Genomic DNA, 26,959 nt, shown 5'->3' on the forward strand with positions numbered 1-26,959 from the left:
AACAAAAGAAAAACCTCCACCCTGTCCCAGCTGAGGGACATGCTGCCGCCAGATCTATGAAACTCCTGGCAAAGATTCCCAAGGATGCCGAGGCCACTGTGGTCTTAGTGGGTAAGCAAAGCAGCGTTTCGTTCCAGTGTTTGTTGTTTTCAGGTCCAGAGATGGTGTTGAGTCATCGCACCAGAGTTTTCCAATAATGCCTCAGCAAAGATTAATGCTTTCGGTTGTGTTTGATTTCTGTCACTGGATCCCTGTTTGTGTGGTTTGATTTTTTACCGCAATAAATGTGTTTATAGGGTGTGTGGAGTTCTTAGAGAAGCCTGCGATGGCCTTTGTCCGGCTCAATGAGGCTGTGCTGCTGGAGTCCGTTCTGGAAGTCCCCGTCCCCGTCCGGTTCATCTTTGTGCTGCTGGGCCCCACGCAGACCAACATGGACTATCATGAGATTGGACGCTCCTTCTCCACCCTCATGTCCGATAAGGTTCATCTTACATGCAATATATAACACGGTTTGCAGATTACTAGAGCCAAGCACCAAAGATGTGAAGAAACATATTGTATCTGATTGTTTTCTGCTGTTTAGTCTTTTTCTGAAAATTTTGGGGTCAGTGTATCTGAAATCTTATAACACAGTGGTTCTTATCCTTTTTTGAGTCCAAGGCTGGCCATTGTCCACAACAGTATTCGAGGCCCCATGACTTTTCCATTTGTTCCTTAGGTTACACTTTATTTTAAGGTCCAATTCTCGCTATTACCAAACCATTAACTACGACTTTTGCCTCAGTAAACTCCTAATTTGCAGCTTATTAATAATTAGTGAGGTAGTTGTTAAGTTTAGGTATTGATTAGGATTTGGGATGTAGAATAAGGTCATGTGCTTTATAAGTACTAATAAACAGCCAATATGTTATTAATAGGCATGCTAATAAACAACTAGCTAATAGTGAGATTTGGTCCCTATACTAGTGCTACCGTTAGTTATTTACTTGATAAGGGTTTCTACCTAATAAATGATTTCTTATTAAAGTAACTTGGCATAGGTATAAAAAAGTATATTCATAAAATATACTAAAATATACAAGTTGTTGAGGTGGTGAATGCAAATAAGAAATATCTTGATTTTTAGTTGTTGATTTGTCCTGAGAAAAATATCTTGGCTCATTGGTTACAGTGCCAAAAATGTCTCAAAGTTGTATTTTTGTTTTTGCTTTTTCTTATGATTGACTGGGTCATATGTTCAGTTCAGACTAGATCTTTTGCCATTTTGGATTTTAACAAATCCTTTTTTACACTACCACCTATAAATTTTATGCAGTCTTGTCCAGAATAGTGTCAGATGATCATGAGACCAAGCCACACAATCTCAGAATGGATTTTTTTCTTGTTGTTCTATAAACCTGTAATGAATTGTGGAGGGACTGGCCAATAGGAATGAAGGATATATATCTGCAGTGCTTAGGCCAGAGGTGCTCAGTCCTGTTCCTGCAGCTCTACCTTCCTGCAAAGTTCATCAAACACACCTAAACCAGTTAATTAAGTTCTCCAGGAACAGAAATGAGCACCCTGGGTTTAGGAAAACTGGGGGGAAACTACATTGTCAGTGCCTTCATGTCCTAAGTGTGCTTAGTTCATGTTTCATGGCATAAAAATGAAATCCAAATGCCTTGGCCTGAAATTACACTTCTGGTTTACTCAGATTCCTTAAGTCAGTCTTTGAGTCATGTTTTACCTTATTACCAGTCCACCATTTTGAATTTGATTGAAAACAGGTTTTTTTCATTGTTACTTCTGCAAAGTTGGCCCAGTCTTCAAAGTTGGGTCAGGTAATCTGCAGACCAAACCACACAAAGGTCACTGAATGGATTTTTGATTTTGTTTCCCATTCTCCAATAAATCTGTAATGAATTTTATGGCAAAGCCACAAAGTAAAATGTACATGTATTTCTCCAATTCTTTGGCAAACTGAAGCTAAACTTTGTGGGTATCAGTGGCATTATATCCTAAAAGTGCTTTTAATCAGTTTTATGATATAAAAAATGTAATTGTGAGTTCACTTGGCTCAAATTTATGATTCTGGTTTGCTTATATTCTTCCATTCTAAGTTCTGAAGTGTCAGCTTATGACCTGTCTGCCATATTTAATTTAATTTAATTTAATTTAATTTAATTTAATTTAATTTAATTTAATTTAATTTAATTTAATTTAATTTAATTTAATTTAATTTAATATTTAATTTAATTTAATTTACTTTTTTCTTTATATTTTTGAGAAGATTGGACATAATGAGTTCAGGTGACCTTTAAACCAAAATTATTTTCAACTCCATTCTACACATTTGATAACCACGCCAAAAAACAGGAAGTAAGACTTTGTCTTGACTTAGCTGTTGAATATTGATATGATGAGAAGTTTCAGGACTGCAGCCTACTGGTCAAAAGTTGTTAAAATGATAGATTGACTTGTGACTTAAACCACTCAGGTTCACTGTTTTTCCTGACCTTCCACAGAACTTCCATGAGGTAGCATACTTTGCTGATGATCGACAAGACCTGCTTAATGGCATCAACGAGTTCTTAGACTGCAGTATTGTAATTCCACCATCAGACGTTGAGGGAAAAGACCTGCTGAAGACCGTGGCCTCCTTCCAGAAACAGATGCTACGTAAGCGCAAGGAGAGGGAGCTCAAGAAATGCGGCAGTATTGTGACAGGAGCTGAGCAGGAGACCAAAGGTGGAATACCTACTGCATTTGTGACCACATGTTCAAGTTTGTCTGTTCGTTTAATGTTGACCTTTTCTGTTTGTGTTGTAGATGTAAGTACGGATGAACAGGAGGAGGAGGATCAGTTTGATGTTGATCCTCTCAAGCGCTCTGGTATTCCCTTTGGAGGTCTGATCCACGATATTCGCCGGCGTTATCCACGCTACATAAGTGACCTGAAGGATGCCATGGACACACAATGTATTGCTGCTGTCATTTTCATTTATTTTGCTGCTCTTTCGCCCACTATCACCTTTGGAGGTTTATTAGGTAAGTGAGACAGTGAGACAATTATCTTTGATAGTGGAGTCTGTTTAATATACAAGCCCATTCCATCACATTAGAAAAAAATCATGCTTTGGTAAATCATAATAATAAAAAGACAGAATTATGACATAAAAAGTTGAAATGAAGACATTTATAAAATTCATTCAAAGTCATTATGAGATAAAGATTCATAATTATAACATAGTATGTCAAAATTTTGACTTATATCATAAATATGTCAGTTGTTACTTTTTATCCCGTACTTAGGATTTTTTGTTATAATTTTGAAATGCTAAAGGATTTGACATTTTATGTCATAAGAATATAAAATGTCATGATGAGCTTTACTTTTTTCATAATTTTGACGTCTCATAATATTTTGTCCCTTTTAAATTGTAACTCTGACTTTGTTATTATTGACTAATCTCATAACGATTTTTTTGTCATAATTTTGACTTGCTATAATTGACAATGTTGATCTCATCATTTAGTTTTTTAATAATTTCTCTTATTTTCATGACATAAAATGTCATAATTATACATTGTATGATTTTAGTTCTTAGAATTATGACTATTTACATTATTTATGTCCTAATTATGGTTTACCAAAGCATGATTTCTTTTTCGTAGGTGATGGAAATGGGCTTCCATAGTATATTTTCATACTTTATATTCCCATTTATTTAGGTGAGAAGACACAAGGCATGATGGGAGTCTCTGAGCTCATCATCTCCACGGCGACAGTGGGAATGCTGTTCTCCCTGCTAGCAGGACAGCCTTTGCTCATAATTGGCTTCTCTGGACCACTTTTGGTCTTTGAGGAGGCTTTTTATAAGGTATTTTTTATGTATTTTGTCTTTATGTTTCAGCCATTACGAAGAACAGGAGGTAATTTTATAACATTAACATTTTTTCTGCCTTTCTATCTTCTTTTTCCTCTCTTTTCCATCTGCTATCTTCCCTGTCGCCCCTTCTTTGTTCTTCCTCATTATCAGTTTTGCCAGGCGCAGGGCTTCGAATATCTCACAGGCCGAGTGTGGATCGGGTTCTGGCTCATCTTCATTGTCCTAGTGATCGTGGCAGCTGAGGGAAGCTTCCTCGTGCGATACATCTCTCCATTCACCCAGGAGATCTTTGCATTTCTCATCTCTCTCATCTTCATCTATGAAACCTTCTCTAAGCTAATTAAGGTACGTCACCAATACCAGCAGCTGCAAGTTCTGCTCTGAAATCTAGTGAGCTGCCTAGCCAGACAGCATTTTAAGGTATCAAAGGTAAGGTAAGATGAAGGTATTTTCTTTTTGCCAAATTTAAAGGCAGCATTGTATGTGCTGAGTATGCAATCCCATAATGCACTACAAGAAAACTAAGGTGAATGAGAGAATGCATTAATTATCAAAAAGTGTCGATTAATATATGTAGGTATTTTGAGAAAAATAATTAATAGTTAAAAAATAGTACACAGCACACAAATATAAATAAAATAGTCCATTTTGATTAGATTTAAATATATAAATCTAATTCAAATGGACTTTTTACACAGCATTTGTGTGCTGTTTATTATAAACAAGGTAATTTTTTTAGGCTGTTCTGAGTATTTTATTTGAATTTCAAAACATGAATCTAATTAAAATGGACTATTTGACTCAACATTTAAAAAGAAGGTAATTATATTTTAACTGTTATTATAGCTAATTGAATGTTATTAAAAATGTTTGCGTAATTAAAATGTAATTAATTTACCCAATAATTGTGTAGTTTTATGCTTATTAAAGTATTTTTTTTCCTCAGGTGTTTCAAGAGCACCCTCTGATGAAGATCTACCCTTCAGCTCCTGTACTGCCTGCCTTCAAACCCATAGACCCTCAAGGGCATAGTGTGATTGGGGAACCCATCCTCAACCAGCCCAACACAGCCCTGCTCTCCTTAGTGCTCATGATAGGAACATTCTTTGTGGCCTTCTTTCTGCGAAAATTTCGTAACAGCAGATTCCTTGGTGGAAAGGTTTGTAGGTATTATTTTGTCAGCACAGTGATAAAAAATCCTTTGCTTAATCAGCATTTTGGTCTTGTTTTCCAGTAAAATGTACTGTAATCCTTAAATATATATATATACCATCTTCATATTGTTGGTACAGCAGTTTTATATGTGAAAATATATTTATGATTACAAAATCTAATGTTAGTTGCGATTAATTGTGATTTAATCTATCTTTTATGTGTTTTTTTTGGAGAATCAGTTTTGTTTCTTAAATAAATTCATTTCATTTTAATGATGTTTTTACTGGAAATCAACAAAATTACTGATTGCAAACATGATTTTTTGTTGTTGTTAGGATTCCTTGTGAGCAAACATTTTGAGCTGATTAAAAAGATTGTGTGTGTATCATCTGCTCTCATCAAAGGCCAGACGAATCATTGGTGATTTCGGGATTCCCATCTCTATACTCATCTCCGTGCTGGTGGACTGCACCATCCCTGAGACATACACACAGGTAACCGCACTGGTAAACTCTCATGTGCAGTATGTATACTACCACAAAGAAACTCCTCTCCCAGAGTACTCTTCTTATTAAGCTCTGGCCTGTAATTGGAGCCAGCTTTCTTCCGAGTCTGTATTACAGCGTGGTTGGTTTGGCAGAGCGCTGTAACCAATGAATCCTTGTGTTACGAGCGCTCCTGTTTTTTGTGGTTGCAGAAGCTGAACGTCCCCTCTGGTTTCTCGGTCACATCTCCAGACAAGCGGAGCTGGTTTATCAGCCCCTTTGGAGATAAAGAGCCTTTCCCTGTTTGGATGATGGGGGCCTCCGTGATTCCGGCCCTGCTGGTTTTTATCCTCATATTCATGGAGACTCAAATCACCACGTGAGTAAGCTGACAGATCGTTCAAGAGACGTTCTGTCTAAGCTCAGATGGAAATGCAATACGATTCAAATGCTTTTGTGGCCCATTGCGTCAATTTCGTCCTATCTACAGCTTGATAGTGAGCAAGAAGGAACGGCGTTTGGTCAAGGGTTCTGGCTTTCATCTGGACCTGCTTCTGATAGTGACTTTAGGAGCTATCTGCCCGCTCTTAGGTCTGCCCTGGCTGACTGCCGCCACTGTGCGCTCGGTGACTCACGTGAATGCACTGACAGTCATGAGCAAAGCCACTGCCCCCGGAGAGAAGCCCATGATCCAAGAAGTTAAAGAGCAGAGGGTGACAGGGATGTGTGTGTCTATCCTAGTGGGTAAGAAACACTAAAACACAATTGTGTAAAACAGATATTGGCAGCGCTGGGTGAACCGTGTTAATTCACCTGTGACTGCACATTCTATATACACTTCTGTTCAAAAGTTTGGAGTCGGTAAGATTTTTTAAATGGTTTTGAAAGAAGCCTCATATGCAAAACTACAGTAAAAATCTTGTGAAATGTTATTACAGTTTAAAATAAGTGTTAACCATTTTACTATATTTTAAAATGTTATTTATTCCTGTGATGCAAAGCTGAATTTTCAGCATCATTGCTCCAGTCTTCAGTGTTTTATGATCCTTCAAAAAATCATTGTAATATGCTGATTTTCTGCTTTAAAAAAAAAAAAAAAAAAAAAAAAAAAAAAATTATATATATATATATTATATTTTAAACTCTTTACTGTCCTTTTTAATCAGTTTAATCCTTGCTGAATAAAAATATTAATTTCTTAAAAAAAATTTTTTCAAATCAGTGTGTATTCACTTAAAATAACATCAAATATGGTACATAAAATAACATCAAATGGCAATGAGTTTAGAAGTAATTAACTACCTTTAGCTGTTACGGCTGCTGCCATTTGATTTTTTATTTTTTTTATATGACGTCAAAACAGCTAAAAGGGAATTAATACAAAAAGTTGCAATTATGAATTTGACTGAAGTTTTTACTACTCCAAAACCTGCAATTACAATGAACACACCAGAAATTTCTTGCATTGCTTGATAATCGTGAACATCCTACATTTTAAAAAAAGTACTTAACATAGGTGGAAGAAAATTGAATCTGTTTATCAGTATATTAAAGTTAAATATTTATTGATTATTGATGTGCTTTATCATAATAATGTTGGCATAGCATGATTTCATTATGCATAGTTCACCTAAAAATGAATATTCTGTCATCATTTACTCACCCTCAAGTTGTTCCAAGCCTGTTTGAGTTTCTCTTAACACAAAATAAGATAATTTTACCAATGTGGGTAAGCAAACAGTTTCTGGTCCCCATTGACTTCCATAGTATTTTTTTTATTTTTTATTTTCATACTTTGGAAGTCAGTGGAATATAATTCTTCTGTCTCTTTAAGAGGGGGTTTTGCATACTCGGCCTCATGTTGATAATAAGAACATGATAGTAAAACCATGGTAAACTTACTGTAATGCATGGTTTCAAGTGGCTTATTGCTGTATTAGCAACATCTGTTATATATTTTAGACCACTCAAGTTTCCTAGTTGACATTACATTTTTTCAGGCTACTATTCAATACTATTCAATTAAATTATGTAGAAAAACTTTCCTGATTCTGTCAATCCCATCACCTCTGTGCAGGATTGTCTATAGTGATGACAGATGTGCTGCGTCATATTCCTCTGGCTGTGCTGTTTGGCATATTTCTGTACATGGGCATCACGTCTCTTACTGGTATCCAGCTTTATGAGCGAATCACACTCATGGTCACACCTGCTAAACATCACCCTGACCACATCTTTGTTACCAAGGTAAGCACTTTTTCCTGAGACGTTGAGGTAGTAGTGATGTTATTTACAAACCCAGTGCTGACAGCTTATTATATGTGTTTGTGTTTGATTTCCACACGGTAGATGCAACAAGTTTGTACTAAATTGACATCTGGATTCTGTTTGAAAGCTTTCGAAGCACCCACAAGGTGGCGCACAAATCACCATTTCATTTCGCACTTTTTAACACAACCCTAAAAACTTAAACTACAAACCATATTTGACAAATTTGAACACTGTGTATTGTTCAAAAGTCTGAGACTACATTGGAAATCTAGATTTGAAAATCTATTTTAAATTTTGAAATCCACAAAGTATTGAAAACCTTTAAAACAAAGAAATCAAACAAATAAGAACTGTTTGCACCATTTCTAGGAGACTTATGAAATAAGCAAAGTTGTGCCAGATAACATACAAAAATAATACATATTACATTTAAAAAAGGCAAAATAGAAGCTTTTCACTAAAACTTGTCATAATTCTAGGCACGATTTGTTTCACATACAGGTGAAGACATGGCGGATGAACATGTTCACCATCATTCAGTTGTTGTGTATCGCCCTGCTGTGGGTGGTGAAGTCCACCGTAGCCTCTCTGGCCTTTCCCTTCATCCTAATCATGACCGTACCTCTGCGTAGACTCATCCTGACCAGGATCTTTGAGGAGAGAGAGCTCGCAGCGGTGAGTTCATGTTGTATTCATGTTTGTCTGAACACAAGCAGTCAGCTGAGAAAATCCACCTGGTGTTGATTTCATTTTAAAATGCCGTTTTTGTTCTTGAAGTTGGATGCTGATGAGGATTCGCCCAATTTTGATGAAGATGGACGGGATGAGTACAACGAGATCCATATGCTTGTGTAGTTACACGGCTCACCTCTTCTTCACTGACTAATCGAATACAGGTCTCTGGATATTGGGAAAGATGTACGGAATGGGAAGAACTCTGATGCACTGCCCTCTTTCAGAATTATTTCACGTGTACTTTGAAATTTTCTAAACCTCCGTTCTAAAAAGATTCACAGATCATGTTTTGGATACTATTATTTTTCCTTTTTCTCCAAAATCTGGCCTACATGTTTGTCTGCTGCAGCCCAGTGACCTTTGAATATAAGATTAGATACAACCTGTGCACCTTAGACCTCCCAAAGTTCAATGATGGTGAGACTAATCCAAATAAGTTGGTTCTTGCACCCCTATTCACCCCATCCCAATGCATTGCACCCATGCAGACCAGACCTACTGCCTGTAGATCTTAGTTGCCTTGTACTGTACTGTAGGCATTGGCTACAGGGTCTGAATATTACAGTAGCACGACCTCTCAGTGCCCTTGGAGTGGTCAGTCCCTCTGCTGTGCTTGAAAACAGTAGTGCAGTCCCTTTAGATGTACTTTATGCAGTAGTGATATTACTTTGATCGATGTATGCAGTAGTTACAATACATTTAAAGGTGCTATAAGTGATTTTTTTTTTTTTTAGTGGAATAGCATGCAGAAAATGCCCCTGCTTCCTGACAGATATCACTCTCAGACTGTCAGTCATTTTGAATTCTTTGACTTGTGGGGGTTTGCAAAACGGCTAACATTGCTTATAGCACCTTTAATAGGGAAAAAAACAAACAAAACAAAACATTATTTAGCTCATGATTTCCCTTCCAAACAGATTCACTACTAAAAGTGTATTTTATTTGATTTATTTTTTGTTTCTTTTATTTCCATTTCATTCCAAACAAATTTGCATACAAGGTATATTTTATTTAAATTATTTATTTTTTTATTAATTATCATCTCATTTTTTTTTGAGCAGCTCAGCTTTTCTTGCTATACATAAATTTAGCATTTAGAATTTACAGTATATAGGATTTATTGCCCAAATATTTTTCTGTTATAAATATTAGTGCATTTGTGTGCGTTTTCAATATTAACTTTTCAAAGATCTAATTCCATTCCTTATGCTGTTATAATGCAGTGAATTCGGGAACAGTTCAACTGAAATAGGTTAAAGCCATAGAAACTTGGATTTGGTTGATTGCATAAATGTTAACAATGCTATTTCCAAAGGCTGTCAAACTGCCATCGAGCGAGAGACTTTGGCTTCGATGAAACATGCTGCCAAATTGTTAGTCAGGTTCATGGAGGGTAGCGACAAACCTTAGCTAATTTAAAAGGAAGCACATGACCTTTTAAAATCTTCGCTAAGCCAACAAATCCATATTTCCCTTGCCTTTAAAGCTCTTAAAGGTGATGTGTGTATTTTCTATATAAAAAAATCTTTATTCCAAACCCAATTTCATATGCAACAACATTCAAAACATTGCTCTATTTGTTTGAGCAAATCCGACACGATCAGCCAATGATTTGAGTTTGGGGCGGGACTAGCAGTTTGACTGACCAATGGGAGATGTAGAGGAACTTTCAGGTAACCTGTTTGCAATTCCATTTCAAGAAAAAAAATAAAAATACACACTTCACCTTTAACATCTTCATCTCGATCCCTTTGCAAACAAAACAGCCTCATACAGGCCTGAAAACAGTACGAATTGTTCCATTACACTCATGTTTTGAGTTCGGACAATTGCCTTTAGAGAAAGCTGCCCTTTGGACTGTAAATATCGTGCCGTCCATGCGTGTATTGAATTTGTTTGTGCGTAATACAGACTCCTTGGCCTAGTCACGCTAGACTAGCTCATTTCATCACAAACACATATTCCACACGTGTTTCTTTTTGCTCCTCGTTTCCCTTGTTTTTAGTGTGAAAACAAGAGGAAATTGTGCAATAAAGAAATATCTGTCATGGAGTGCTGTGCTACTCTGAAAAGATGTTTAGTTTCTTGGAAAGCACAAGCCTAAGTGCTGCTCTCGAGCCTGAGAGCGGTAAGTGGAGATCTGTGGTTGTGAATGGCAGGTCTTTGAAGTACTTTATGTGAAGCCACACATCAGACGTGTTTTACCATGTAACCTTAGTTGAGCCATCAGATAGCTCTGTGCGAACGCCAAAAGGGTAGAACATTGGTTTTTAATTTTTTCCCCTCAGCATTTATCAATTGGGATGTAGATGAGAGATGAAATTGGATGAGGACAAGCTGGCTGTAATGCTTTAGAATCAGATTCCCAGTGTATGAAGCTTTTGGCAGGCTCATCGCATGGTAAGCAACAGATCTTAGCTTCAACAACAAATGTTAGCTTCCCAAAGGCAAAGGTTATTGCTTAGAAGTGGCTGTTTTCGTAGCTCAGGAGATTTGTTGGAGCTCTCAGTGAGGTTTTGTGTAAGGTATATGGAAAAATGACATTTGGGTTTGACTTATTTCAGATGAAACAGGATGTTTAATTAGACAACATGAAGGGTTGGACTTGAATTTATTCAACATTTAATTGGATTGTGAAAAGTGAGTGTTAAAGGCCAAAATGGTGACAGGTGATGAAGGGGCGTGGCTAAAGTATAAGAGCGCTTAATGATGTCAGCAAAAAAAAAAAGCCATTTCAAAGGCAGAGTGAGTTCTTACCCATTTTATGAAGAAAACCGAAGCCATGATTGTTCAGTAATGAAGTAAGTAGGATTAATTTTGAATCTGTTCTTGAAAAGAACTGATGGAAAATGTGGAACAATTTTGGAGCATTTCCTCCATTTTTTCAAGAGATATTCTCTGTGACTTTTCTTCCCTGTTGGGTTGAAATGAAGCTCCTCTGGCACTTTTAGAGCTGTTGTCTGCTTGGGGTTATTAGTTTCTTATATATCTTGAAGATATTTGTTACTTTACGGACGGTCTGAAGTTTATTGCACTGCCATTGCTGCTGACACTGCCGTCACTCGATCTCTGCAGACTTGCTTTGGTTTTTCTGAGTAAATACAATCCAAGCAACAGAAAGGAGCATGAACGAAACAGAGAGACTTGTTTTCAGGGTTTTGGATTTTGAATTTGTCGATCGTCATCTTCCACTGTGAATTAGCACTAAACGCTAAGTTGCACAGATCTGTCTATTGCACTATTTACATAATTGGTTTGATCCATGGATTGTGAACATACAGACCCAACTTTGTAGCGGTGTCACATTTGAGAGCACAAGCAGTGAAGTTTTGGATGCACCTTATTGTATTTGTTGGTTTTCGTACAATTTTTTTTCTGTCTATGGAAGCCTTAAACCAATTTTGTGCTCGTCAGACTATTTAGCACCTAGTTGATTGGTCGCCATCTTGGATTTTTAATAAATTGTGCTGCTCCTCTTACAAATTTCATTCAGTCATTTCTTAGATGATCTTCAGGTCAAAATACTTGGGATAGTTCACCCAAAAATTTATGTTGTGATCGTTTACTCACCCTCATGTCCTCCAAACCTGTTTGACTTTATTTTGTGGGACATTTTGAGACACAAAGGAAGTCAACGGCCTCAAAATATCTTTTGTGATCCACTGAAAAAGGAAAAGTAATACAGATTTGGAACTATGTGAGGGTGAGTACATGATTTTTATTTTTTCATTTTTGGGTGAACTACACATTGCATTCAAGGAAACCTGACTGAATGATTTGGTGACAGTACAAGCTACTGATCAAACGTATTTGCTTATAACTTTTGAACAGTTTGGCTTGAAGTTAAACCATTTGGCCTTGTCATTCCTTGAGTCAGCCATTCTACCATTCTTAATTTTCTTGTAAACTTTACAACACTTTGGGGTACCAAAACAAAACTTGTTGCCATAAGCTCAAAAAAAATAAAATAAAATAAAATAAAAACACAGAAAAACGAAACTATGGTAAAGATCACTAATAGCATGTCTCGAAGCTACCCGAGCAGTTTTGGGCCAAAACCTAGTAGTGATCACCAAGTTTGCTGCTGTTCTTACAAGTTTATTCCAGTTCTCTCTATGTTTATTTTCAGAGCATGCTGGAGAAAAGCTATTCAATGGAGGGTTTGTATTCAAAATATTTTTTTCTGCGACTATCAGTTCAGTGGTTAAGAAGCTGAAGATCTAGTCTAGTGATCGGAAGGTGGTTACAGCCCAGTTTGTCAAATATAAATCAAATTCCTCAGCGTTCACCTCATAATTACTGCTTTCAGCTGTATTTTATATTACTTTTATTTTAACCAACTTTGTCTGCTCTTATTTATTAGCAACCAATATGTTTGGCATGCAATTTCCCTGCAGGTTAGGAGAGGTTGTCCTTTAAGCACAAAAAATGTGTTTTAATGCTGAATCCATGAGCCACAGATTGACACTGTGGATGTACATGGAGTGACGTAGATTCCTTGTCCATGGTCCCACTTTATATTAGGTGGCCTTCACTACTGTGTACTTACATTTAAATTAATCATTTGGTACAATGCACTTATTGTGTACGTACATGCTTTTACATTGTACTTATATTTTTAAAAATACCTATATGTAATTACATCTGTAATTGATTTCTGTAATTACATTTATAATTACACTGTTGACCCATCTTTTACACCTTAGCCCACCCTTAAACCTACCCATACTACCAAACCTGTCCCTAACCTTACCCATATCCCAGCTCAATAGCAGCAAATGTTTTTTGCAATACAATATGACCACAATAAGTACATTGTATAAAAAATGATTCATTGAATTTACTATTTTTTTTAAAGTAAGTGGTTGCATTCAATTTATTTGAGCTACATTTAAATAAACAAATTTAGTTGACTAACTTTCAACACAATTTTTTTATTAAATGTAGCTAAGATAAATTGTTTGCGACCACTTACCTTAAAAAAATAAATGTAGTATAATTTTTTTCAGTGTACATAGTAGTTAAGGCCACTTAATATAAAGTGTGACCTTGTCCATTATTGTTTCTGCAACCACATGCAATTTTCATGGTTATAGACGGGTTACTCGCCCAAATAACCAACTATCTGGTAGACTTTCGCCTGGTGTGGAAGACCAGAAGCTCTCTGTAGTTGAAAGACATAGTTGTGAGGAGCTCAAAGACGTCGATACCTCTCTTATTTTAGGGTCGTATGAGAAGTTGAAAAAGAAAACACTTGTTGCACTTGGTTATGTGAGAGAATAAACAGCACTTCCAGACTTTTAGGATGAAAAGGAAGTAGTATGAATGGTGCAACAGCAAAATGAGCATCTGAATGAGTCGGGTTTTGGTGGATGGTGCCACCCTGATCGTCCAGACCACCCACCCGATGCTGTGAAGGATGTGTTAGTGTTTAACTTCATGTCTGAACTGTCACTTGCTTTCATGTTGTGAATATTAAATGTACGCCATTCTTCTTCCCATTGTGATGAAATGGATGACAATCAGAAATATTTGCAGTCAGATTATATTAATCTCATTCACACCCAACATAGTTTGCATTCAGCAGTGCACTCAGACACACAGAACACTAAAGCCAGTGTTTTGGTTCTAACAAAGCATTTTACTCAGTTGTGCATCAGTTAAGACTACTGAGACTCATTGTACAAAGGAAAACACTTACCGCTGTTACACGCTATTACAAACAATACTAATTTACTTTGTATTGTAGATGCACATAAAATGACCCTTAGATAACACCTTAAAAAAACAAACAAAACAAAACAGAAAATATTCTTTATTTCATGTAGTGTTTTTGAGTTTGCATCATTTTAGACTGTCAGAAAGACCTCTAGTAGATCTCAAAAAGTGTTGCCTGGTCATAAAGACGTGTAGTTTGTCTGTCAGAAAATAAGACAAACATTTTGAATTCATATGGTGAAAATGATGTATTACTTTAGCATTAGCAATACTGAAAATACTATGATGTTATGTGGATATTTAATAGCAGAACCGATTGCTATTCTGTAAAAAGAAGAAAAAACTGTTTTCAGAGCACTGTACAACAAATTGTTATTTTTTTGTCTCAAAATAAATATTTATTATGTGTTTCAAATGCCTTTGCATTGGCTGTGTAAATTATTATGTCTAGTGACCACTATGAATCAGTGAAAATATAAGCCTGAGGAGCAGTAACAAAATGGGTTATATAAATACTATATATTACATATATCACACACACACGTTTGTTTTTGTGAATTGTGGGGACATTCCATAGGCGTAATGGTTTTTATACTGTACAAACCATATTTTCTATCGCCCTACACCAACCCTACACCTAAACCGACCCCTTACAAGAAACTTTATGCATTTTTATTTTCTCTAAAAAAATTATTATATATGATTTATAATCCTTTAGAAAAATGTCCTCATAAGTCACCTTCTCCACAAATTTGTGTCCTCATTTGCCACAAAAACACACACACGCATGCGCACACACACACACACATACACACACACACACACACACACACACACACACACATATATATATATATATATATATAATTTTTTTTTTTTTTTTTTTTTTTTTTTGGCTGTTGCTTAAAAGTTTGGGTTCAGTAAGTTCTTTTGATTGTTAATTTAAGTTTTGATTCTTTTATTTAGCAAGGAAACAGTAAATTGATCAAAGTTACACTAAGGACAATGTACAGTATAATAAATGAAATTAAAGATGAATAGGACTTTCTATTCATCATAATCTTGGGGGGGTTTGGTCGTCCTAAAAATTTAGGTTTTGCACAAAAATATTAAGCAGCACAACGGTTTTTAACATTATCATAAGAAATGTTTCAAGAGCACCAAATCAGCATATTAGGATGATTGAAATGTACACAAAATAAGAACAGTTCCCTATCGATACTCCACTCGTACTGCGTCTTGCTAAAGACGCTATGGGAAAAAGCCTTTTTTCTCCTTTACTGAAGCCTTATTCAATCACGCAGTGAAACTGCACGATCATTGGTTCGTGCAGTGTGTTAAAAACGAACCAATGTGTCGGCAGCGGAGCTGCATGAGCCTATGGCGACGGAGCCCGCCAGATCCCGCCAGAATGGGCGGGGTTATCTGGCTATATAATCGGCCGTCTGGCCATAGGATCCTCAGATTTCTTCTCCTTCAGCGACGACATCTCGCCTTCGCTGATCCCAAGAAGCCGCCTCGCCGTTGACACGCCTCGCAGCTGAGCCAGAGACCTCCTGCCAGCTGAGACGCCGCTTTCACCGCGCTCCAGCCCCGCAGAAGCCCCGGTCTGTTCGCTGCCGCCATCCGGTGAGTGCTATAAAAATGCATATTTATCGGCGTTGTTGCAAATGCCGCAACAGCGAGTGTGGCTCGTGCAGGGGATCCTGCACGATGCAAAGAGCAGTGAGCGCGTGCCGCCTGTCTGGGTCTCGCCCACGCACTGACTGCGCGCTTACTGAGACAGCTCGTTCGAGTATGAGTCTCGCTCTTCCCGCTCGCTGTCCGTCTCTGTGGAGGCAGCTCCGCTCTCCCGTTTCCTCTCTCTCAGCAAAGCTCGGAGAATGAAACATCAGAGCCACGGAGCTTCCTGCAGCGCTCGGATCCGCCGGTGTTCACACGTGAGAATCAGAGCTCCTCCTTCATTGGGCGGCTCTATTCTCTTTGGCGGACCGGAGTGGAAAGTTATGTGTGTGCGTCACTGAGACTGCGCTCACACAGGCAGCCTGCTTTCACCGAAAGCCGGGCTTTACTCTGATTTGCTCGCGGTCCTCTATGTAGCAGGCCCCGCCTCCCCCCTTCTCTTCTCCCAGTCAACTCGGAGACAGGAACAGCGAGTGAGGCTGAGCAATCAGGTTGAGTGATTTTTCGCGCCGGCTTAGCCCCGTGTGTTTCACTCTGCATACAGCGCTTTGATCTGCCAGCGCGTGTGGATTAGCGCGCCTCATTACATTGAGTGGCTCAATCCTTCTGCGCGCATTGTAAAATGCTGCGCTGGGCGGCCACCCACTCACGTTTATTTTCTCCCAGTCACCTCGGAGAAAAAGACGGTAAAATCGCATGGCTGGGCGTTCAGGCTTGAGTGATTTTTCGCGCCGGCATAGCCCCGTGTGTTTCACTCTGCATACAGCGCTTTGATCTGCCAGCGCGTGTGGATTAGCGCGCCTCATTACATTGAGTGGCTCAATCCTTCTGTGCACATTGTAACATGCTGCACTGGGCGGCCCCGACTCTCGCGTTTCTCTTCTCCCAGTCAGCTCGGAGAAGGAGACGGATAAAAAAAAAAAAAAAAAAAAGGCTTGAGTGATTTTTCGCGCCGGCATAGCCCCGCGTTTTTCACTCTGCATACAGTCTTTGATCTGCCAGTGTGTTTACACTAAGTATTAGCGCCTCTTGCAGCTCTTTGATCTGCCAGCGCTACTTTCATTATGAAAGCTTCAGTCTGTCCCTGCCGCGCTCACGGTCCCTTTCTTCAATGAAGGTGGCCACGCCTCCCCTGCTCTAGTGTTTCTACTCTCCCAGTTATCTCGGGGAAGAAACTGCAAGCTCCAGGGTTCGCGCGATCAAGCTTGAGTGAATTTACGCCAGGGCAGCCCCGCGTTTCACTCTTTGATCTTGGCTCGCCTGCTTCAGTGAAGATGGCCCCTCCCCTCGTCCGCTACGAGCGGATCTGAGAGGATGCGCGCGGCACTTTTGATCTGCTGGTGTGTTTACACAATGGTAATTAATACCCCTCTTCTAAGAGTGGTTGATCCTTTTAGGCAGATCGAAAGCAAGTTGTCACTATGATTATAACTGACAGCTTCAGACTCCTGACGCTTCTGGGCTGTGCCCACGGCCCAAATGGCCTCTGTCATGCCTCCAAACACCCCGTTTAGCTCCGGGTGCCGATGGCAATGAGTTTGTGGTAAATACTGTTGTGAACACTGGGCCCTTTCAAAAAGCGCCCACACAACTGATCGCTGTTATAGCAAGGAAATAAAACACAAACATTTTCAAAAGGGAGTACATTCCTCTCCCTCTTATCACGAGCTTCAGGTCCCCGCTTGGCGGCCTGCCACTCGAGTTTATCCTGCCCCTTGCCACGCGGGCCAAGGCCTGGAGGGCCATCCCCGGAGTGTCAGAATGGGTTATACGGATAATAGAACGAGGTTACTCACTCCAATTCGCTCGCAGACCCCCGCGCTTCAGCGGCGTGGTCTCCTCTTCTGTAGACGGCTAGAACGCTCACGTTCTACGTTCAGAAATGATGATGCTGTTGAAAAAAGGAGCCATAGAAATGGTTCCTCCAGCTCAGAGCGAATCAGGCTTTACAGCCATTACTTCCTCGTTCCCAAGAAGGATGGCGGCCTCCGGCCCATCCTCGATCTCAGACGCCTGAATCGCGCCCTCGTGAGGAGGTCGTTCAGGATGATCACACTGAAGCAGATCCTCTCGCAAATTCGCTCAGAGGACTGGTTCTGTTCCCTGGACCTGAAAGACGCATACTTTCACGTCCAGATAGCCCCCCCATCACAGACGATTCTTGAGATTCGCCTTTGAGGGAGTGGCTTATCAGTACACGGTCCTTTCCTTTGGACTGTCCCTGGCCCCACGCACTTTTACGAAGTGCATGGGCGCGGCTCTTTCCCCTCTCAGGCAGATGGGAATCCGCATTCTCAATTACCTCGACGACTGGCTCATTCTGGCCCAGTCAGAGGTACAACTACTCTCACACAGAGCCCTCCTCCTCAGCCACCTAGAATGCCTGGGGCTCAGGGTCAATTTTGCCAAGAGCGCGCTGTTTCCCAGCCGACGGATGTCGTTTCTGGGAACAGTTTTGGACTCAGCTCAGATGAGAGCTGTGCTAGCGCTGGAACGCGCTCTGGCCATTTAAAAGCTCGCAGCCTCCTTCCAGAGCGGCACCGCTCGCCCCGTCAAAGCGTTTCAGAGGATGCTGGGCCTCATGGCCACAGCATCGCCGGTGCTACAGTTGGGCCTGCTTCGCATGCGGCCCCTTCAGCGCTGGTTGAAACCACGGGTTCCACCCCACGCATGGCGACATGATCGCCTACATATCAGGGTGAGCCAGGCCTGTGTAACAGCCCTGGTCCCCTGGAAGAACCCACGATGGTTCAGAAAGGGTGTGACCATAGGGATGGTCTGAAGCAGGAAAGTTGTCACAACAGACGCCTCCAACATGGGTTGGGGGCGCTGTGCGAAGGCAAACCGACCTTTGGTCGAAGGCGGAGCAGAACCTCCACATCAACTGCTTAGAAATGCTAGCAGTGTGTCGAGCCTGCCAGTTTTTCCTGCCAGAGCTAAAGGGACGACATTTGCTGATCCGCTCAGACAACATGTCAGTGGTGTCCTATGTAAATCACCAGGGAGGTCTCTCCTCGAAGCGCCTCTTCCTTATGGTAGAGCGACTTCTGGAGTGGGCTCAGCTCAACTTGCGCTCGCTGAGAGCAGCAAATTTGCCGGGCAGATTGAACCGAGGAGCGGATATGCTATCACGGAGCAACGTCCCCTCAGAAGAGTGGATGCTCCATCCGCAGACGGTTCGAATGATCTGGAGAATCTTTGGCAAGGCCGAAGTAGACCTTTTCGCCTCCAAAGACAACTCTCACTGCCCAGCCTATTATTCGAAGGCCAAGGACGCGTTGGCCCACGACTGGCCCAACCTCCTCCTTTATGCATACCCTCCGATCGCTCTGATTCCTCAGGTCATCAGGCGAATCAGGGAACAACGACACAAGGTCTTGTTGGTGGCCCCCCTGTGGGAGAACCAGCCTTGGATGTCAGAGCTGACCCAGCTGCTAACCGCAGCCCCCTGGTCCGTGCCCCTGAGACGAGATCTCCTCTCTCAGGTGAATGGTTTGTGGCACCCTCTTCCCAAACTGTGGGCGCTTCACCTCTGGCCGCTCAACGGGAGCCTACCAGCCTCCCAGAGCGAGTGCTAAATACCATTTCTGAGGCTAGAGCCCCGTCTACGAGACGCCTCTATGCCCTTAAATGGGCGGTTTTCTCCAAATGGTGTCTAAACCGCGGTGAGGACCCCCCTACATCTGAGTTGGCGGTGATTCTGTCCTTCCTGCAGGAACTGCCGGATAAAGGACGCTCTCCCTCCACACTCGGGGTGTTCGTATCGGCAATAGTGGCCTTCCACGCCCCTATTGCGGGCCAATCAGTGGGCAGGGACAATGCTATCGTCCGTTTTCTAAGGGGTGCCAAGAGGCTGAATCCGCCTCGGCCCCTTACTGTCCCTACATGGGACTTACCCACTGTGCTGAGGGCCCTGAGGGGCCCTCCTTTTTGAGCCGCTCCAGTCCACGAACCTTTGGTCACTGTCGCTGAAGACTGCTCTGCTACTAGCACTAGCGTCAGTCAAGCGAGTAGGAGACCTGCAGGCGCTCTCTGTGAGCCCCGCCTGCCTGGAATTTGGGCCAAACGACTCCAAGGTCGTCCTAAAACCAAGGCATGGATACGTACCTAAGGTACTTTCCACTCCGTTCAGAGCTCAGGTCATCAAACTCTCCGCGCTTCCTCCCTCCGAGGAGGACCGGGAGTTAATTTTGTGATGCCATGTTAGAGCCCTACGGATCTACTTTGAGCGTTCCACCTCCTTCAGGCGCACGGAACAGCTCTTTGTTAGCTTCGGTAACCGCGCCAAAGGGCTTCCGGTCACGAAGCAGAGACTCTCTAAGTGGATAGTGGATGCCGTTACGCTGGCTTACTCTTCCTTGGGCCTTCAATGCCCCATTGGAGTACGAGCCCATTTGACTAGAGGCATTGCCTCGTCACGGGCCTGGTCTAGCAGTGTGTCTATTACAGACATTTGTGCGGCGGCCGGCTGGGCCTCGCCGTCCACATTTGCAAGGTTTTATAAGCTGGACGTACCGGCCTTGCAGGCCAGGGTCCTATCTGCTTAGATGAGTATGACTTACGTTGTGGGAATAACCCTAACGGAGAACTCTTGACTGCACGGGCACTCAAGCTCTCTGATGGGTTCCTTGCATATCTCAGCCCTGAAAGTGCTGAGTATGCGAGGAATGCATGGAATGACCCGGGCCGAGCGTGACCCCTACGAGCTCAGCTCGCTTTAGCCCGAGTATACTATTATACTTCCCTCTGAGCATGGAATGCTTATGGAGGTATTTTACACAGTCGTTCCTCTACCATAGCACGGCGTGATTGAATTGTGTTCCCATAGCGTCTTTAGCAAGACGCAGTACGAGTGGAGTATCGATAGGGAACGTACTCGGTTACTATCGTAACCTCGGTTCCCTGAGATACGGAACGAGTACTGCGTACTTTGCCGTGCCAGGTAGCTGCACGACTCAGTCGTCGCTTCAGTCGAAGTAAACCTGAGGATCCTATGGCCAGACGGCCGATTATATAGCCAGATAACCCCGCCCATTCTGGCGGGATCTGGCGGGCTCCGTCGCCATAGGCTCATGCAGCTCCGCTGCCGACACATTGGTTCGTTTTTAACACACTGCACGAACCAATGATCGTGCAGTTTCACTGCGTGATTGAATAAGGCTTCAGTAAAGGAGAAAAAAGGCTTTTTCCCATAGCGTCTTTAGCAAGACGCAGTACTCGTTCCGTATCTCAGGGAACCGAGGTTACGATAGTAACCGAGTACGTTACACAATATGTTGTACCTTGAATGCAATTTAATGTTGCTTGGGATAAAGTGTCTCCCGAATACATAAATGTAATCTAATAATGTGGTCTTTAGGATACTTTAAAAAATAAAATCATTGCAGATACATTGTGAGGCCTATCAAAACTTCCGTGGGTACTTTGATTCATGCACATTGTCCATTCTGAAATGCAACACTGTCCAATCATCAGTCGTTGTTTGGCAGTCTATACTCGTGCAGTCTGAAGTACTGGCAGAGGAATGGTATAATGAGTGGGATGATGATACAGGGCACGATGAGCAGCAGCAGGATGGGAATACCTGGGTCCTGCATATATGAGCACATGGTGAAATAAACCTTATGGATGTCCAGCAGCATGTAGTGTCTGTAGGAGGCGTCTGTACAGCATGTTAAGTTAGCCTGCTTCTCCAGGCACAGTGTCAGGCTGACGTAGTGTCTGAGAGACCAGAGAAAATAGCAGGTAAATTTCTTATTTTCAGGAAATAGAAAATGAAAATTAGCTTGCAATTTATTCACCCTTAAAAAATCCCAAATGTAAATGAGTTTGTTTCTTCATCAGAAGATTTAAAGAAATTTGGCATCACAGCACTTGCTCACCAATGGATCCTCTGCAGTGAATGGGTGCCGTCAGAACGAGAGTCCAAACAGCTGATAAAAGCATCACAATAATCCACACGACTCCAGTCCATCAGTTAACATCTTTGAAGTGAAAAGCTGCATGTTGTAGTAAATAATTTTAACTTCAAACTGTTGCTTCTAAACCAGAAGTCCTCTATACTATTGCTTTCTCCAGTGAAAACGTTGTTTAGTCTGAATCGGGAGATAATTATGCACATTAAGGACAGTTTAAAATCAAATAGAGTCCAAATTAATTTTAAACAAATTATGTTGTTGGATTTTGATGACAACAGGGGATGGACTTTTTCACTGGTGGAAGAGTTATTATGCATTGGTATTTTGGCCAGAAGCAATGGTTTAAAGTTAAAACACATTAATTATGGATTTGTTTCTTACAAACACACAGCGTTTCACTTCTCAAGATGTTAATTGATGGACTGGAGTTGTGTGGATCACTTGTGGATTATTGTGATGTTTTTATCAGCTGTTTGGACTCTCATTCTGACGGCACCCATTCACTGCATAGGATCCACTGGTGAGCAAGTGATGTAATGCTGAATTCCTCCAATCTGTTTACATGAAGAAATAAATTTTATCCGCATCTTGAATGGCCTGAGAGTGAGTACATATTAAGCAAATGTTCATTTTTGGGTGAACTATTCCTTTAAACATTATTTTTTTAAAATTTTTAAACATAAGAAATGGCCCCAAAACAACAATGTTTATCTGACAAATTTATTAATAGTTCCATGAAATGCATGGACTAAAATTTTTTAATTAATTTCAATTCAACAGCAACCGATATGGGAAATGTATTCTCCACCCTTTTTCAAACTGATAAGCCTGTTTATTATTAAAATACAACTAACCATATGACCGTGTATAGATAGGACAATCTATACATCATTATATAACTAGTTGCATTTATCGCTTACTTTTAGCATTGTTTCCTCCCGTTTTCACAATATAGAATTGTGACCCATATTTGGGTCACAACACACAAGTTGAGAACCACTCATGTAACCTACTCATTAGAAAGTAGGGGCCAAACCAAAAAAATGTTGTTCTGGGCCCCCTGAATTGTAGCGATGGTCCTGGCACTACAGACAAGTGAAGTTGAAGGTAGGCTGTAATTTGTTGGCTCATCGGGATACGCAATTACTTGGACTAAATATTTTGGTTTAAGACGACCCACACGGACGAGCTGTCTTGAAGATTGAAGACTGTAGAGTCATGCTCTGGGTTTGGCGTGACTGTTCATAAAAATCTGATGTTACAAAGACCCTGGGGAAGCAGAACGACTTGACTTTCCCATGACTACAGACTGCAGACCCTCTGTGAGGAGCAGCCATTCAAATCTGGACTGGGGGAATAGTGTTCTTTTTGTCCCATCCTCTGCTGTCACTCAATAAACCTGAACAAGAGCTCAAGACAGATAGACAGATAGATTTGTCAAGCCAATATCACAATGCAGTGTCTCACCTTCTAGTGCTTGGCCAGGGACATCTAAGTTGGTAGTTAGTGTTCACCATGGTCTGAGTGAATGGCTCAACACAATATTTATAAACGGCGTCATCAAAAGTGACTTTGTTACATGGCAGTGTCCTACACTTTGCTGGCGGCAACCAAGTCTTCTGTGCTCCCACCAAGCCTGGGACGAAGTAACAGAAGATGCATTAGAAAAGGGGCATTAGCCATTTCAACAGCCACTAAAAGATGTATAACGGATGATTTCACATCTGTAAATGGCCATTTCCTCTGAACTAATTGCATTCACACAGAAGATGGAGGGTCTGTTGCATCTCTTACACAGACATACAGTGAGGTTGCGATTACCTGCGAACGCTAAACACGTGATGAAACAGGCAGAAATCACAAAGGCATTGCTTCTCTCCATCCCTGCAGAATTCTGAGAAAAGCAGAGAACCTGCGAGTTTAGGTTAAATAGTCCAAACAATGCCTGCATTAATAGCGCGATGCCTTTCAAACAGATTCACAAAAAGCAGCCCGAGGGATATTCTTTATCTTGATGAGAAATATAAGCCATGGCGGACTGAGGAGGTGGTCTCATAAAGCACAATATTTAAGTGGTCTCTTTGTTCGGCTGACATGGTTATGGCTGTGGTCCATTTGCTCACTTTATCATGTTTCCAGAGCTCTTGTTTAGAGTTCCCCTCTGATGAGTCTCCCACATTTGGCGATTTATATCTTCTAAGTATGCTTGACTTTTACTGACATGGGCAAGATGCATATTTTCTCTTGGCTCTGATTTAATGGAACAATCTTTCCACCAGCATGTGTCTCAGCTGGGCTCAAACAGTGTCAAAATATTCCAAAAAGGCTCATTATTCCCGCTAGCACTTGTAAGCTTTTGTACATTTTTTTTTTTTTACACCCACCATCCTTCATTATGAAACATGTGCGAAATACCTTTTATTTACAAAAACAAGGGTTCAGATTACACATTAATTTATCAAATTCAAGCTTTTGGAAAGTCAGTCTCGACCCAAAGGAAAATATTGCTCAGAGATTTCTCCTTCATAACTCATGAGACTTAAGATGAGGAAATTTGGAAAATGGAAAGTTAACAGAGCTCTCAGTTAAATTTCATTAAAGTATCAATTTTGTCTCAAATGGTTCTCCTACAAAAAGTACAAATTCGTTGAGAGACTAATAGTAAAAAGCTATAAAATAGGGCATAGTGCAATTCAAATCATTTGGTATCTGAATGAGAATTTGGCAACCTTTGGCAAATGTGAGACTCTGTGGGAGACATTTGATTTTTCTTAGGAGAAACAGGAGAACATCTGCTTTCTGTGAAATCTCATTGCTAATGTTGAGATGTTTTATACACTCATCTGTACATCATGGATAACAGTTCCCTCTTCACTAACAAACATGTATTATGACCCTTAGCACCACCCATTGGCGTTAATACATATTTTTTCCAATAAAAACCTACTTTATGATCTAGATTATAATCTGTTTTTACCTTGCCTTTGGGGCGGTCCCTCAGATTACATCACCTTCTTATGCTGGAAGATCAGTTGAAGTGTCTTGAGAGCCTGTGCTGTGAGAGAGACACACGCAGTCACCGAAACTCTTGATGTTAATTACAGTGGGAATTTGCTTTCGCAGTGACAGCCACTGAGCCTTTTGGACGTCTGTTTCCTTTCCCAGGCTGCTGTGTGTACTTCCCTGTCGTTCTCAGGCATGTGATCCATGTTCCAATGTGTCCCAGGAGATAAGGACAAACTCACTGCCTGATCAAAATAAACATTTACAATAATATGAAACAGCAATTTGACATGTAGATATGTATTGCATGGATATATATATATATATATATATATATATACTGTGTATATATGTATGTGTATATATGTATGTGTATATATATATATATATATATATATATATATATATATATATATATATATATATATATATAAAATAAACATACATACAAATAAATAAACAATATACAATGCATTAAAATATTGTTTGCGTTAAAAATAAATACATAAATGATTATTATTAATAATAATAATAATAAACTATATGGAAGAGCCACTTTAAAGTCAATGTCAAACAGCATTTTTGGCATGACATAAGTATAATTACTGAAACACTACTTTTTATTAAATATTAAATTACTACTTATTGTATTACATTTTAAAAATTTTTTTTATAAATTAATTAAATTAAATCTAAATATTTTTGGTATTTAAAAAAAAAAATGCAACTGTAAATTATGGATACACCACGTCAGTATGAAAGCATTTTTGAAAGCATGAGCATACTGGTTAAGCTATGCATAATAATAATAATAATAATAATAATAATCATCATCATCATCTAAATCTACAATAGTAATAAATATGAAAGCAAAAAAATAAATAATAATAATAATAGTGCCATACTGTATAGATTAGGATACTGAATGATTTTTTAATGGATAAACCACTTTAAAAAATTAAAATTTAATTTAAAACATGTTTGCAACCCATTTTACTTCCACTATGTGATGTTATCCCAAGTAAAACAGGATATTTATAGTATGGGACTTGATTTTATCTTTTATCTTTAATAGCATGTGCCTGTTGTTCAAACTGGCCACATGCAAATGTCATGATGTAAGATCTTTATGAATAATCGTGCAATCATGCAAACTCAAATTTATGAGTGCTGCCTGGTGCATGTTAGTCTTCATAATCCTAGAGATGAAGATAAAATGGTGCCAGGCACAAAAAAGAGATCATAACAGCACATTTCCCATCCATGCCATTTCATACCACATTAGCATTTCATAAATCAGTTCCTGCAGGGCAGACCTTTCCATGACCTCTAAAAGGAAAGTGGGGATCTATTTGTGTGTGCGCTTGTGGAGGGGAAACATTTGTAAACATGAATTAGGTATGCAAGTGAAACTGCAGAGGAAAAAGGAAAGCTGAATCAGCCGGGCTAGTGCCTTGAACCTTTTCCATTAAATCATTTCCCCGAATTCTAACCATAAAACATGACGGCTGTCTGAAGCCCAGCCAAAAAGCATTAATAACTCCTGTGTTTTGTTTGAGTTTTAATGCTTCTCCAAAGTCGAGGTTTGAGTTTGTACAACAGAACGAGAGTGGAGTTTGGCACTCCGTCGCATTTAATAAACAAAATTGCACATATTTTCAAAGAGTCGAATTTAATCATTTGAAGAGCTCATTTTACATGCTAGGCTATAAAAACTTATCTTTCATTGTTCCGTTAAGAACTACAATGCGTGTTGGCTAAAACAGACATTTCATATTCAATAAAATATTTTGATGCATATATTTGTCTTGGCCAACGACAAGAGTTTCACACCATTGTGTTTACCAGAAATACAGGGGGTCCAAAGACAAGTTGAACGTTTTTGGATTTGAACAATTTTAAACTAAGAAGTTATGAAGTTATACAAATGACCTATCAAACTGTAAAACTGTATGGATAAATTACTTTTAAGCCGATATAAAATGGCATTTTTTTCTTGGCAAAATATACTTAGGCACCTATTGTTAAAGCATTGCATGGGAATAAAAATAAAATAAAATAAAAAAGTGACATTGATCATGTGAGTCTTTGTACAGATGTTGTTGTTTCCATTAAAGAT

At 40.0% G+C, this 26,959-nt stretch overlaps 2 protein-coding genes across 5 annotated transcripts in view; one reads left to right on the forward strand and one right to left on the reverse strand.

Moving 5' to 3' along the window:
* The window catches only part of LOC306875865 (anion exchange protein 3-like), a gene marked incomplete at both ends in the record, with an annotated part of 52,232 nt that extends 43,594 nt beyond the window's left edge, over positions 1–8,638 (forward strand). The window contains 13 exons of the mRNA XM_079426616.1: positions 9–111; positions 297–481; positions 2,508–2,730; positions 2,812–3,030; positions 3,715–3,863; positions 4,023–4,217; positions 4,819–5,039; positions 5,437–5,521; positions 5,725–5,891; positions 6,003–6,256; positions 7,590–7,759; positions 8,285–8,458; positions 8,561–8,638. Coding sequence (XP_079282742.1) covers positions 9–111; positions 297–481; positions 2,508–2,730; positions 2,812–3,030; positions 3,715–3,863; positions 4,023–4,217; positions 4,819–5,039; positions 5,437–5,521; positions 5,725–5,891; positions 6,003–6,256; positions 7,590–7,759; positions 8,285–8,458; positions 8,561–8,638 — 2,223 coding nt within the window. The remainder of the gene's footprint in view (positions 1–8; positions 112–296; positions 482–2,507; positions 2,731–2,811; positions 3,031–3,714; positions 3,864–4,022; positions 4,218–4,818; positions 5,040–5,436; positions 5,522–5,724; positions 5,892–6,002; positions 6,257–7,589; positions 7,760–8,284; positions 8,459–8,560) is intronic.
* Positions 8,639–15,130: 6,492 nt separating this feature from the next.
* LOC306875921 (uncharacterized protein) lies at positions 15,131–25,039 on the reverse strand. Of its 4 annotated transcripts, none has more exons than XR_013784778.1 (5): positions 24,815–25,039; positions 23,659–23,731; positions 23,305–23,473; positions 21,331–21,640; positions 15,131–15,457 (listed from the first exon to the last, which is right to left on the reverse strand). XR_013784778.1 is itself a non-coding variant. In XM_079426740.1 (5 exons), the coding sequence occupies exons 2-4, from the start codon at positions 23,717–23,719 to the stop codon at positions 21,391–21,393; spliced, it is 480 nt and encodes a 159-aa protein (XP_079282866.1). In that variant the 5' UTR covers positions 23,720–23,731; positions 24,815–25,039; the 3' UTR covers positions 15,131–15,468; positions 21,343–21,390. The 4 variants fall into 4 exon arrangements, 1 of the variants encoding a protein (XP_079282866.1); XR_013784779.1 differs by having other exon boundaries at positions 21,284–21,640; XM_079426740.1 differs by having other exon boundaries at positions 15,131–15,468; positions 21,343–21,640.
* Between the last annotated feature and the right edge of the window lie 1,920 nt (positions 25,040–26,959).

Source organism: Barbus barbus (genome assembly GCF_936440315.1).
Source record: "Barbus barbus genome assembly, chromosome: 10".
NCBI lineage: Eukaryota > Metazoa > Chordata > Actinopteri > Cypriniformes > Cyprinidae > Barbus > Barbus barbus.